The 15,302-nt window shown below is 36.0% G+C and overlaps 1 protein-coding gene across 12 annotated transcripts in view; it reads right to left on the bottom strand.

Annotated features, from left to right (window-relative positions):
- CADM2 (cell adhesion molecule 2) overlaps window positions 1-15,302 on the bottom strand; it is a 660,501-nt gene that overhangs the window by 51,979 nt on the left and 593,220 nt on the right. For 10 of the 12 annotated variants that reach the window (XM_083836574.1, XM_083836585.1, XM_083836584.1 and 7 more), the window contains one exon: window positions 1,029-1,148. The exons of the other annotated variants lie outside the window; for them this stretch is intronic. In XM_083836574.1, coding sequence (XP_083692700.1) covers window positions 1,029-1,148 — 120 coding nt within the window. The remainder of the gene's footprint in view (window positions 1-1,028; window positions 1,149-15,302) is intronic. 12 annotated transcript variants of the gene reach the window in all.

Below are 15,302 nucleotides of genomic sequence, written 5' to 3'. Positions count from 1 at the left end.
GGTGATCTGATACCATCACAATCTTTATACAATGGACTTGCATTTAGCTCAGCTTATTCTTGCAAGTTAGGCAGGTCACTACAACTGATTCTTACCAGTGCTTCCAGAAAGAAAAGATTTCATAACTTTCTCAACTTTCTTGGGATAATTGTAACTCATCATATGAATGTTGTGCTGTGATAACTCAGTATTATTTCCTCTCTCCTTGTACAACAAAAGCCATCAACAGACCACATAGGAACCTTCTCCTAATCACATTTCATACACTGTGAGAGATTACTAACTATTCCTTACCCAGACAATGATTATCTGTGAAACCTTGCAGACACATGTGCACTATTGATTGGTCATTGGTCATTGAATATGACGGTAAAATTAAGGTTTATATATTGCTCATAACAGAGAAAAGCAGTACTAGAAACACACACACACACACACACAAAACAACAACCAAACAAAAAAACACCAACAACAATTCTAGAAGATCAGTGGAGAGAAATTTCAGCTCATTTACTGTAGTTACAGAAAGATAAAGACACTCCTAAGTTAGGAATACCTTAAATTATAAAAGACTAACAAGACTAAAATGTGATGCCTCTTTGTTACCAAGCAGGATTGCATCAACAGTAATTCCAATGCCAAGACACTTATCTTGTTTTAAACATTAGCACCCAAAATAATCAGTCTTAAAAGGTCATGTTTATTTAAAAATAGCTTGCTTGCATTTCACATTAAAGTTAATTTACTAACCTTAAAAAAATTAAATGCAAATGTATACAAATAATTTAAGCATCCTGTCAAAGTTCACATACATACCGCTGGAGCAATGAAAATATTCAAGGTCATATGAAATCTTTCTTAACCATGTACCATCATGTGGATTATTCTGTTAAATGTATATTGAACTCAAATGTTTGAACTCTCTCTTTAGCAATTTCTATCCTTTAAAAAAAAAAAAAGGAAAATCAAGCCTATAATTTCCTATTTACAACGTGTTTTTCAGGCCATAACAAAGAAGCATACTGTACCTCTGGTGCTGTTGGCTGTTGCCGATGTGGTTGTGCTGGTTGTTAAGGCTACAGTGGTTGTGACTGTTGCAGTGGTAAGGGAGGGGATGACAGTAGTGGGAAGCAAAGTGTTGAAAACATCTGGTGAGTGGAAAAAAAATATAAAATAAAATCATATCATGCAAACAAAGGAGAATCATAATAGTGGTTTAATTTGTAAATACAAGTATGTTGAAAATGACTAAATTAAAACATGATTAACATAAATTATTACCGGTACAACAGTGTACCTTTAAATTCTTGACATTATATCACTCTCAATTTTTATAGACAATCTGCTAGCATACAGAATTTAAAACACTGTTAAAATGACTGAGTTTCCACAGATATGGAGAGTGAATGTTTAAGTGACAAGAATCCATTTCTTCACTGAGCCATTTTAAATGTCTCATATAGTAGAAACCATATACAGATGAAACATGCTGTGTCAGAGTGGGAGATGAAAAAACAACACCGTCATGCCAAAATAAACACACACATGTTAACGAGAAATGGCTGTATGTTAAAAACACCCACTTTCAGACAGACTCAATGGAAGGAAAAAGGGGAGAAAATGCTACTAACTATAAGAGGTGCTTTTTCCGGATTGCTTTTCTTCTTCCCACACACTTGTTTAAGACACAGTTGTCTGCTAAGATCCAGAGCAGAGTATATTTCAAAATCTTTACCCTAATTAGCAAGCAAAGTGATCTTGCAATCATCCTTAATACTTACAGGTTATCATTAATATACAACTTAGAACTGAAAAATCAGAAAGGCCAATAATATTATTGTTAGTAAATATACAAATCAGAAAAGATGCAAAGCCCTAATGAAAAGTATGTTACGAAACCCTTCAGCTTCTTATCAAGTGCAGGTATGCCAAGCTTAGGCAGCTGCCACTTCCTTGCAGAGGAACCAGCAATCTCTGTTGCAAAACATTCCAGTACAGAGCAGAACATAACCAGATGTGCAGATTGAAAATACTTTGATTACACTGCCAGAAGCAATAAAGACCAGTATCACTTTGCTTATAAGGTGATTGCAGGTTTTAAAGAACAAACAAACAAAAGCCCTGAAGAGAACTACAGAAAAGCACTTCTGTGAGGAAGTAAACAGCATCTGACATTTTTCAGATTATTTATACCACAGCTTTAAAAGGAAAGGACTAGTTTCTCATCAGTTTTTGGTGAGTAAGCCATTCCACACTGATTTCAGTAAAAACATTTCTGAAGGGTGCTATTCAATGCAATAAAGGAGCAAAAATCTGACCCATGATCTATCTTCCCTTGCTGTGGAAGGAAATGCAATTGGTCTCTGAGTACCATCAATTCTGACTAAAATCAATGGAAGCTAAAGTAGCTCAGCTCTTTACAATATTGGGCTCAACAGAAGACATTTCAGAGACAGGGTCCTAGAGTTCAGCATGGTATAATTATACTCTTAAGATTTCAAATTAAAATGTTTGCCTTATTTTCATGATGGATGACAGATTGCTTTGGCACTTAAAAAGTCTCCTTGTCTGTAAATACCTATGAGTCACCTACAGTGTCCTGTAATCCTCTGGTTTTGATGAACGCCAGCACTATTCTCTCCAGAACCTATACCTGTGGGATTTCCCACTTTGGAAGTCATCAGAGAATGGCATGAGATCTCTCTTTCATCTCCTGTACACTGACATTTACATCTGTTTTACAATATAAAATATTCCCAAACCAGAAAAATTAAAGCAGGCTTTTCAAAAAAGCCAGCATAACTACATTAATCATCAGGAAAAAAAATGTAACATTACCTGGATGTAAGTACCACAATAATTAAACAGAACTGAGTTTAACAAGCATTAGAAATACATTAACATGTTAAAAAGATACATGTCATATGTACTGATCTATGCAATTATTTCTTATAAAGGGAAACTCCTTCTTAGATAAGTATCTGGTAAAAATGAAATCAAACAGGAAAAAAAAAATCCCTACCTCCTTCGTAAGGAGAGCAAAGCCTTGTTTATTAGAAAAGCTTTACAAAACAGTCTTGTACACAAAAACTAATTAATGTGACTTATGGTTCCCTTGGTTATCTTTCTTAAATATGTCATTTACTTAAGACTATGCAATGGCAAGTCAACTGCAACTGGTAAAGGCAGCTATGGTTTTATGACAGTGTTTTTTGTTCTAAGAGCACATTGTCTATGCAGTGTGCAAAATACTGGCATAAATGAATCACTGGTGAATTTAGAAGCTCATTGTTTTCTGGTTTCTTTTCTGACTGAAGTATTTCCAGCAAGAATTCTTATATTAAAAGAAAGCCTACATAGGAAACTGAGACTGATTAACAAGAACTAGGAGATAAGTGTTTTAATACAGATACGTAGGTTCATCTTTTCTGATCACATCAAGAACAATGAAAACTTAGGCAGAAATTAGTTTCCTTATCAGAGTCACTAACTCTAATGCCAAACATCAACACAGCAGCTTGTCAGAAGCCTCAGAGAAAAACGTGTTCTCAAAGGAAACATACATACAAGGACTAGGAGTGTCTTTGTTTCTTTCTTACTAGAGTAAGGAGAAATTCACCATGCAAATGACTGTAGTTGCTCTGTTTTGCTCATAGCATTACAATTACTTGCTCTCAATAACTGAAGTACAAGATAAGAACCAGGAATCATCCTGATGAGCCTTTTATCGGCCAATGAAATCTAAATTTACTCTGCATTCTGGGGATGCCTTGGCTCTACATAATAGAATCTCTTCTTTAATGATGTGTGTCATGGGAAGGTATGTGTGAAGTGACAAAACAGCTAACCGCTCTACAGACAACAGGTTTTGGAACTCCTGGACCATATTTCATCCTTAAAACCTCTTTTGGCAGCCCAAGTCTAGATATAGATTATAAGTCTGAAATGCACTCAAGTCCCACATTCAAAAGACTTGAATATTTGGGCCCACCAGTCCTACTGAGTTTCTCTAACAGAAAGGCTCCTCAGATCTTCTAGGAAGATCTACAGGTTCTTGCAAAACCCTACTAGCCTTGATTATTATTATTTTTTTAATGACAGAATTCAAATCATGGACTTCAAAATAAAGAAAAATAAGATGCAGTGCCCCTCATTCTACCCTCATTTATTGGACATGTAGGAGGTAAGTGGGGTTGGTAGCTCCCAAAAACAGACACATTGCAAATATAAACTGATTGAAGCGCAGGCTTCTGTTTAAGGCACATTAATCTCATTCGGTATTCTAAAGAGGGTATGCTGTTTCATTTCCATGCCAGAAGAGGGAATTATAATTTGACCGTTGCTAGTTCTGTAGGACTTTCTGTCATTGCTTTCACTTTGGGGTACACCTATCAGGCTACTAGTGAGGCAGACACGTTAACCACAGCTTCCTCTTTAAAAGTTTTTGAGAGAAACACTGTCAAAGGTGTTACACAGATTTGACCTCTTCTTGAGCCCTCTGCAAGGAAGTACCTTAATAGCATGGACTTGCAGGTTTCTGCCCAATAAATGTGTGTTGCAGAGATACTTCATTCTATTTTCTGGCCTTGCAGTTTCTGAATCCGGTTGTACAAAGCATTCAGCCAAAAACAAATTTTTGTTTACAACTCCCACACCCCTAAATACTGAAGGTAATTATGATCAAGAGACCATGCAGACTGGAACTTTTTAATTCAGGTAGCCATACCCAAATCAATGCACCTGATCACTGTTTCCATAATACTGAAGTATTAATCCTTAGTCTCCTGTGAAGCAGAAAATAGCCATATTTTGCAGATGGGGAACCAAAGAAGATAGAAAAGCCATACTTAGAGATCTAGAAGTCAAGTAATAATTGTCACTGTTAGGTTTCAAGTCTCACTACTAAAATGAACTTCTGGTGGCAGATATTCAGCCAAAAATTCAGTAATGTACTTAACCTGGTACTCATTTCATCACCTTGCTACCTCTGAAATATAAGTGATTCACCAAGGACTAATTGTTTCCATAACAGCTTCTGGAAATTGAAAAGGGGTTAGATGTCACATAGAGGGGACTTACTGACTTTAGTCAAAACTCTTTTACATGAATTTCCCTCAGGTTATGTATGAGACCTGATCTAGATTTTCAGTGAAAGAGATAGGCTTCTAACCTCTGTCTAGCAGCACAAGAAGGGTTTGAGAAGAGCTGCAAATACTAAGAGGACTCCCCTCTTTTAAGACCTGAAGCAGTGTCACAGTACAGTGGACACATAGAGAAGTATGAGGAAGGTTTTACCGGCATGCTTCAAGGGCCACTATTGCATGTTAGCATGCCTTTAAACTGCACTAGCAGTGGCAAGGTGAAGGCAGACAGCAGGTTATCTGGTGGCTCATTGCAAATGCTAAAAGGAGGAGCGTGTAGTGCTTGGCTCTTTCAGGAGGCTGCTCTTTAGAACAGGCACTTATCTAGTCTGTTTACAAGTGGCAGAATAGCGTTGTGCAAGATCAGCTCAAAAACACTGGCAAGTCCTGCCCAATCATAATTTTGTGCTTTCCTCTCCTTCTCTCTTGAACTGATGCTGCATTCTTCTTATTGTGGCAGAAGACATTCATCCATTTAAGTGCAGGGAGCCTGGACAATTTACTCTCTGCAGATTTGGCCCTAAGCATTTTTACTCTCCATTTCCAAAGAATGGAGAAATGGTTCTGTTTGTTTTAACAGGCTTAAGTGAAAGATAGATCTGACCTATCAAAAATATTTGACTTGTTTGGTGAAAACACAACTGATATTCTGAAATGACTGAGCACAATTCAGACAACACTGGCTGCAGTTGATAAAAATGTAAAGGCTTTGTTTCAAGCTTGACAAAGACTGACAGAAAAATTAAAGGACAAACTGATAATGATGGATGGCCCTTGCTGTATTTTGACTGAGAACAAAAGAAATTCTAAGTAGTAAACTGAACTGAGTGATGACCTACCTGGGAAACAATTTCACTACTCTGTGCAAAATTTAATCAGAGGCTGTGGTATGTAGTACTAAATAATTTAGCAAGGTTTTAAATTCAAAGGGAGATGCATTTAACATTGCTCCCAGAAAACAGAATTGAACAAAGGGATCATTCAGCTTGAATATCATGTGCCAATAGCTCCTTAGCACTTAGACTGAATGATCATGAAGCCTCATGGACATGAGGTCAAGGGGTTCTCTCTACTAATTGATTCAGATTTATGAAACTCTGAAATGGCAATTATGTGCTTGACATTTTGCTAACAAATCAGATGTCATTAAAAAAATCCAAAACCTTTTAATAAAAGCCTCATGTAGATCTAGACCCGTAGTTAAAACAATTAGAGACTACTGGTGGATGAGTTCGTAATGCAAGATATACAACTGGGCTAAAATTTCTAAGCAACCTAGGAAGAATAGAAAATAAATTCACACAGTATCATAATTCTGAGATGTTTCATGGGCCTGTAGGTGACATTAGATGTTGGAAGATGTGGGAACTTGTTAAGGTTTTATTTAACACAGTTTGGCTGCACAATCAGGACAGAGGAAAAAAATGAAGTCTTAAGAGATAACAGGGTTTTGATGTCATTGGGAGTTCTCTCAGTTGTTATAGAAACTTTGGTAGTTTTTTTATTTGTTTGTTGTTTTTGTTTTGTTTTCTATTTTGAAAGTAAGAGGCTTCAGCAGCAAACAAAGGAGGACGAAGTATTACAAAAAAGACAATGCCTCCTTCTGTTTTCAGAGAGTCAAGCAAAAATATTGGTATTTGCACATCTCTGGCCCAAATTCTATCCTTAGAAAGTTAAGAACATAACTGCAAAGAACCAAACACACATCAATATTGATACTCAGTATTGGCAGCATGGTATCACCCAAAATTACTTAGAAGTTTGTCCTTCAAAGTGAGGACCTGATATCACATCATGGCATATTTTCAGACATGCTCTGATCAGAAGAGGTTATGACAGCATTAGAAGTATGATGAATACGAGAAAACAAAGTGCAGTAGGAGGTTGACATTGAGCTATGAAGAAAAAAAAGTTAACTGTCCTTAATTGCCTTAAACAATTCCTCTACTGAATATCTCATTCACTTGGAGTGCCACAGCAACAGCAAGACTTTCAAGGGTGTGGGAAATTCTGATTTTCCTCCAGTAAAGCTGAATCAGGCACAGGCAGGTGTAGGAGCTGTCAGAAAACAAGAAGCTGTGACTTGCACATGTGACAAGAAAGCATGGGAAGGAATTAGCCTCACCCTTTTCAATGGAATACTTAAAAACCACCTACATAACTTTCCACAGGGACTCTGAGGAGCACAGCTTGCTGAGTGGGGCAGCCCCCACGCTTCCTCTTCAACCTCTTCCACCGCACAGAACATTTAGGATTTGCTGGGTCTACGCTTTTTGTAGTGCTCATGAATACTCACTAAAATTCAGACAGCTGCAGTAAACACCCCCAAAAAAACACTTTTCAGCAGCATCTGGCTAGCAGAACATGACCTTTCCACAGAGCACAAACGTTAACACAAGTATGGCTTTCTCACCTGGAGAACAAAGTAGATTGTAGCACTCACAGAGATGCACATAGGGACCACAGGACCATTGAACCAAGTATTTCACAGGAAAGCATCTAACGTAAATATTTAAGTGTTGTGCTAGTGACTGATAAGTTTTAAAATGAAGAGTTTGACCTTGGAAGCCCTGAGTGCTTACTTCAGGGATCATCTTGATCCCCACACCACTCCACTGAATTTGTGATCAGCAAAAGCTGTCCAGCTGCAGCTCCCTTGAAACAAAGAAATTTGCAAAGGAAGTCCTATGATGCTGGAACACTCTCATTTCATTGTCCCCTCATTGCTTATCACCATTCTAGCCACCTGAAAAGCTCACCATTCTTGCTCTTTGTGAAGCAGAAGAATAAAAGGTGACACAATGTAGTACCTCACAATACATCTACACAATACATTGCAGTTTGGTTGGGGCAGATTATAGGAATTGCAACTACTGTATTGAAGAAAATGAATAGGTTGTGATGTAGTATTTCTTCATTTCTACTTGTGCTAAAACCAGGTGATATACAGAGAACATAAAAGGATAAATCTGACAAGTTAACAACTTGTTCTGATGAGTAGATATTGAAGATTATCTTAACACAACAATTTAAATTCTCAAGTGGACAAACTCTTTAATGCTAAAGAAGTTGTTTTCGAGTGCTCTAAGTTTTACTTTAATAATGTTATTAGCACAAATGTACCTCTGAGGACAAATCAAGACAGGTATTCCACAGAAAAATTAATATTCCATGTTTTGGAGTCATATGAATACAATACTTTAGACTAGTCCAAATGTATACTGTGCAAGACCTACGCTTTCCCAAAATTACCTTGCATTTTTCCAGTAGTTAAGAAAAAATCTTTCACATTTTATAGTGGTAAAATAAAAACCTATTATTTTATTGAAGGTAGCCATTCTATCTTGTACACCTTTTTATTTGAAGCAGTTATGAATACTGCACTGAGCACATCAGTGAAGCTTATGCAACTTGCCTGAAAGATCTTAAGTAAAATTTGCAGAGCAAGGAGAAGGCTAAGAAGAAGAATTTCGTAATTCAATGTTCTAATAAAAAGGTATAGTTTTAAAGCACTGTTTGAGATTGCAGCCTCAAATGAAGCAGCTTTACTTATAAAAAGGCATCTATACATGCCCTGATTTTGTTTACCACTCTTCATTAAGAAATATATATGCACTAAAGAATGGATCTCTGCCTCTGTAAGATCATTACTTAGACAGTAGAGATGAAATGTTAGTGAAAAGGAGGTAACATCACTCCCATTTCACAGCTGGGAAAATGAAAACAGAAGTATTAAGTGGAATGTCTTATATTTTACAGACGTCTGATCATGATAGGGGAGTTCAGAATGAATCTCCTGAGTCCCACTTTAATATTCTACTGGAAGAAAAAAAAAAAGAGAAAAAAACTCTTAAAATTTTATTTTAAAAGCAATCGTCCTTATACCTGCAGTGCCAATTTTACTGCATTCAAGACAAACTGTTACCACAAAAGCCACCATCTTACACGAACAAAGCCAGCATGACTTGTCACAGAAGCACAGCATTCTATCATTATTAATATGGTATTTTAGGCCCATCACCACTGCTTAAAGATCACATTAAAGCTGTGATGTTCATTTTTATTCTTTTTAAGTACACAGGCAAGCCATATTTCCTTGTTTCTTCAAGCCAGAAAAATAGAAGTATTAAAAATTAAAAGAAATAAAGTACCAGCATCTGGCCCTTGAAAACCTGTACAGAAAAGCTAATGTACAATACAAATTCAGACACCAGCAGCCTTGAGCAAAGATGACAGCTTTCTCAGAATGACACTTGACTCTTTCTGTGCAAAAAAAAAAAAAAATAATCAAAAAGTTCAGCCAGAACTACAGTAGGAAGAAGAAAGAGGTCAAGGAGAATTCTCTAAAATTTTCCTAGTAGGGAGAAAAGTGTTGAAACTAAATGGAGGTAAACAGAAGGCTGGTCTCTATTTCATTATGGTTGCTGCTTTAACTTCTCTGAGAAATACAGGAAAAAACAATGAAATTGCTTAAACAACTCAAAATTCACTGCAATAATTTTAAGGTTAGAATAAAGGCAAAACAGAGAATATTATTTGAATGACTTTATTTCAAAATAAAATCAGAGAGGTCTAACACTAATCTAAAATGCTTTGTCACAGTGGGATTAGCTGTATCCCATTGAAAATTAGCTTGGACAAGTTAATGGGATCTTTGCAACAAAAATACAGTTTATTGCACTTCTTTACAGCATCTTTGATTAATAAACTTAATTCACATTCTTATTACTATAGTGCATTACCTGAGAGAACAAACTCCAATCATTTTAGTTGTCAATCTTTATGCTGTCTTTTTTTTTTTTTTGTTCAAAATAGTACTATTCATCTAGCTGAATTCCTCAATGACTCTGGCTTTGTATAATGTGCTACTATGAATGCTGGGACGTATGCAATAAAGTCAAGATTTGATTTTATTACAATTATCCATCTTTTGTTCATGCAGACATATTTGGTAGCTTTATCTCTAAGCCATCAAATAGGACAAGTACCATTCCAATAGAATGCCGAAATATTTGTTATAAAAGAATCTGCTAATCAGATGTCAGATCTGCTAATTTATTTTAAACAAACAGATTTACAAATCATTGCAAAGAGATTTCAGTTCCTGCTTGTGAACGATGAAAGCCATCCAGAGCTCTCCTCAATCAAGCAGCAAACGAATACTGCAATGTATCAACCTTGACAACTGCTTCCTACCAATCATGGATTAGAGAACCTGTAGAAAATATATATTAAAAAAAAAAAACAGAAATCACAGAGGGCGAAAACAATCTACTACTGCAATGACCCACAGCAATACCTAAAGGAAAAAAGAGTTTACCCTGTCAAATCTCTTTCCTATCCTTCCTCCTCTCATTTGGTTTGGTTTCTTCTTCACTTGCCAGGAGAAATAATAAGTTTCAACTGAAAGATATACCCTCCCCAGACATGAAGTTACCAAGCAAAAGCAAAGCTCTTCTTCAAGGGTGTATTTGGGTACTAAATGAGTTGTATGATACAGGTGAAGAAAAAGTAAAGGAAATGCAGACTAGAGTATAAAGAAGATACAGAAAAAATAAAATCTTTCATACTTCAATCTCCAGTCCTTCTAACAAAAGAAAATTAACTTTCACTGAAAGTTGTTTGGACTGTTTTTCTCACAGATAACATATCATCTTACATCATAACATGAATTCCATCAGTGACAGCAGATATTTGGAGACCTGTCCACAGACACCTGCCAGGTAAGTTTCTTCAGAAGGGATTAAAACTTTCGTTATTCTTGTGAGGTAACCACAGCCTTCCGCAGGAAGTCAGGATATTGTGGGAGATACTTAGACAGTGCTAGGTATTCCAACCAACTTCATCAACTTTGGTAGATTCACATTCATACTTGCAAGCAATATTTTTTTTTTCCTATCACAAATAGCAAAAATAGAATAATCATAACAAATAATTACTAACGCCAAATTAAGGATATTAGAAATGGTTAGAGATAAGCAAATTCCAAAGTATATACTCCTCTCTGACACTCTATCCTTCATATTTGATCAAAGACCTTAGATAATGAACTTCTCATAGCTCTCTAAGAAAGAGGCAACATTTTTACAGAAGCTTCCCCACACTCAGGGGTAAGCTAAAGACTCAGGATGCTGTGTGCAATCTCCCTAAAGCAATTATATCTGTCTTCAAACTATCTCCATTTGCTCAGAACCAATGACTTGTGCTACTTTCCCAAACTTTTTAATCTCAGTTGGAGCAATACATGGTACTAATGTATCACCAGGCCACCATCACCAATTGACATTCTAAGTATAATCACTGCACAGCATATCATTTTGCTTTCCTGAATTCAGTGAAAAGATGAGCAACCTATTCTCAAAAGAAAGGTAAATTATAGAAGCACCACATCAGAATGACAGAGACAGGAGACCCTCACTTGCATTCAAAGTAGCTCCTAATGGTGCTAGAAAGATTGCAATTTAGAAAAATTACTAAGTTACTTTGATAATTTCATTATGGTTGTGTGTGTGTGTGAATAATAAATAATCTCGATGGAAACAGAAAATAATTAGCAACTGTTTGACTTTAACTTTGTCATCAGTCACAAGTGAAATCATTCTGTTAACAGCCTTATTTTCTTCATGAAACCTGCATGTGACATTCATAGACACAGTAATTTTGCACTCTGACCCCTCACCCAAAAAGGCATGATTGAAGTAAAGTTCAAGAATGTAAGAGGTAAGCAATAGTAAAGCTTGAAGTCCAGAAAAATTAGAGAGCAAGCTGTGCTACTAAAGCAAATCAGAGTGATAATAAACTCAACAGTACTATTTGAGTAGTACATCTCACTGAAGATCATTTAAGAGTTTTTAAGAGTTATGTTTCAAAGAGCAACAGTACTGTATCTAGTATAAGTTATTCAAAAAGTACTTTACTGTAGGTGTTCTACCTGTATACAAGCATCCAAAATATTATTTTTTTTTTTTTGCAATTACTGTGTATGGAGAGAAAACCTCATTATAAATCAAAACTAGTATGCAATCTTTTCCTTTTCAGAAATCACATAGGGAGCCCAAATCAAGAACTATCTCATTAGCCAATTACACATGTACATAGAGAATTGAATTTCTTCAGGTGTTGTGTGACATGATCCAAAGCTACAGGTTTTTAGAATAAGTACATTGCTAACTTATATTTAAATAGGAATGAGCTATATGTGCTGGAATAGGTAGTTAAAAATTGGCACTCGAGACAGCATCTGCTGCTGGGGACTGGGGTTGGGGGCAGAGGGAAGTAAAAGCAGGACAAATTCAAATTTAAGTCAACTGAAAGACCCTGGATTCAGTAATTCCAGCAAGTACTCCATTCAAAAAAAAAAATTTAATGTTATCTAAAAAAAAAAATATCACTTTATTTTAAAACTTTTCTTTCATCCAAAGCAGTACTTAAATGTAAAACATTCTCCTAAAGCATTTCTATGGTTTGGAATGTTATTTTCTTGACCTTTACAAAATAATTTTGAGCTGATCTGAAAGAAAAAAAAAAGCATCTTTCTTTTCTAAAGTCACCATAAATGAAGAAATATCAGTTCATACAGCTCAACTATAGACCCTACTGTGCAAGTATTTATCAACAAAAAGCAATTTCAAAGTAGCTGCCTTGCAAGTGTTCAGGGATAATAGCTGGCCAATTCATCCATAAAATTAAGCCAACAATTCCACCGTAAGTTTCTTGACAGACTTCTAATACCTGGAAACATAAATAAGCATTATATTTCTTTAGTCCAATAATAAAGCCTATATTACACAATGTTTTCTTAATTCATCTGGTTGTGCAGCATTCCAACAAAACTGTTCTTTTAGGTTTGGGCCACCTGTTTTAGTGCAGCTAAAAGTCTTCAGAAGAAGTTAACTTTAACACTATGAAAGTGACTTAATACCTTGATGTCACTATACAAAGTTGATGTGTATGCAAAATCAAAATAATTCAACATAATTTGAAGGGCTATTCTTTGCAGAATATCATGTAAATACCATTTTCTGTGTGTTTATGAGGCTACCTTTAATAAAGGGTTTACTGTACCACTTTCTCAGGACTGTGCAACTTAACCCCTACATACCTCGGCTTCTGCACAAAAAACATGGAAAAGTAAAATAAAAATTAAAAAAAAAAAAGCTTTGGGGGAAGGAAGACTCAGTTTGGGGTTATGAACTCTTTTTTTACATTTTTGAGATGACAAGTCTTCAAGAGCATTCTTTTATTTATTTTTCAGCTGAAAGCTCAGATTCCTCTGTCAATGAGTCGTCTCCTTTACATTTTTGTACTTTATTTTTACTTTTTAAAAGATGGAAGTAGGAGAGACTGTTCTTTTCACCTCTGTTTTAAGGACTCAGAACTGAGGGACCCTCTTTCTTTTAATTCAAACCCAGAAAAAAAATCTCAAAATCAAGAAGTATAGATATTCACATGCACAGAATTTCAATTAAGTCCTGAGCGGTCTTCTGAGCCTTATATTCTTGATAAGCCTTGATTGCTTTGGGAGTAAGTTTTTTTTGTTTTTTTTTTTTTTTTTTTTTTTTTTTTTAGTAAAAACACCCTCTATTATAGCTTTACAGGTTACTATTGTTCCATTACATCACAGGCAAAGGGTAGGATTTTCCCACAGGCAAGGAGATTCTCTTCTCTGAGACACATCTGTGAGTGAGATGTTTCATCTCAGGAGCTATAAGGGAGGTAACTTCAGAAATTGTCCAGCTACCTGGGCTACCATCTACCAATATCTAGCATCTTAACAGCAAAATGGAGGGCAACTAGATTACTGCCGAGTCTGCTGCTCCATACGAGACCTCCATTAAGGTCTCTCATTCCTTTCTTTCCTTACCTCCTCTCCCTGCCTTGCAGTGAATAATTTTTCTATGTTTTTGGAGGGATGTGAGGAAAAGGTGTCCAAAAACAGTCTACAAGTTTTTATCAAAGGTCCGCAGTGAAATTTTTTGCAAGCCAGAAGCTCTATTGCCCATCTGATAACCTCCATTTTCATAAAAAGGAAAATTATCGTAACTTCTCTGACTTTCTTCAAATTACTGTTTGACTCGGTGTTTACTTTCATAGAGTGAGAGATGTGCACAAGTGAGTTACAGAAATAAAGGAAGGTGAGGGGCTCCTATGAGAACTTCAAGACAGAAATTAAATGCAGTAAAAATTTGATAGTGGGCAAATGAACAGACAAAGATAAAGGAGTTTAGAGCAGATAAAGGTAATGGAGTTTGTTCAATTTCAGATGTGTTTTGGATTCCACAGAGTTTCTACTAATTTAAAAAGAAACTTGTGTAAAAGAAAAAGTGCACGGTACTGGAATTACAGGTGGCCTCAGAAGGTGAACTTTTGTAATATATGTATGTGGAGGTAGGAATTGGTATATATATGGAAGTGGAGGTAATAAACTTAGATGTCTGGTGAAAATTTGGCATAGACTTGTTCTAGACATGGAAAGATCAAACAGATTTACTACCAGAAAGAAAATGAAGAAAATGATGAGAAAGAGACCGTGAAAGAAGAGCCTGGGTACAAAGGACAGGAATCTGAGAAAAGCAAAGAGACTAAGATCATAATTAGTAAGACATTGACAGCAAGGTGAAAATTCTTGAGAAACTAGTAAAGGGAAGCCACATGAAAATGAAAGTGATTTTAACTGCAAGGCAGTGATCCAACTGGAAATGGCAAAATAAAAGTGGAAATAAGAGCATTACAGTGATAAGAATGGCTGTGGGACTTAGAAAAAGATATAAGCCACTGGTCTAGATGGGAAACAATAGGAGATATACTGGGAACTGAAATAAACTATGGAGGTGATGGTAAGAAGAATGAAGGAATGCCATCAATGCAAACGTGAACAGCCATCACAATGAGATTTTCAATAATTCAATACTTATAGCACAAACAGAAAAAGAGGCCAAGTAGATTGGAAAGTTAAGAAATGAAGAGCTCAACCAGCAGGGTTTAAACAAACAAGAGTGAACACTTTTCCCTCAAAGCACCATAATTCAATTCAAAACTTGTTGCCACAGGTTATTGTGAAAGCCAAGATGATAAATGTTTTGAAATAGGACTGGACACACATGGAAGATAAATACATCAGAGTCCAAAGGAAAGGTGCAGTGGGACCTTTGGTCCTACACG

Source organism: Anser anser (assembly GCF_964211835.1).
Source record: "Anser anser genome assembly, chromosome: 1".
NCBI classification, from domain to species: Eukaryota; Metazoa; Chordata; class Aves; order Anseriformes; family Anatidae; genus Anser; species Anser anser.
The sequence above is the reverse complement of the archived record's forward strand: the minus strand, read 5'-3'. Positions and strand labels throughout refer to the sequence as shown.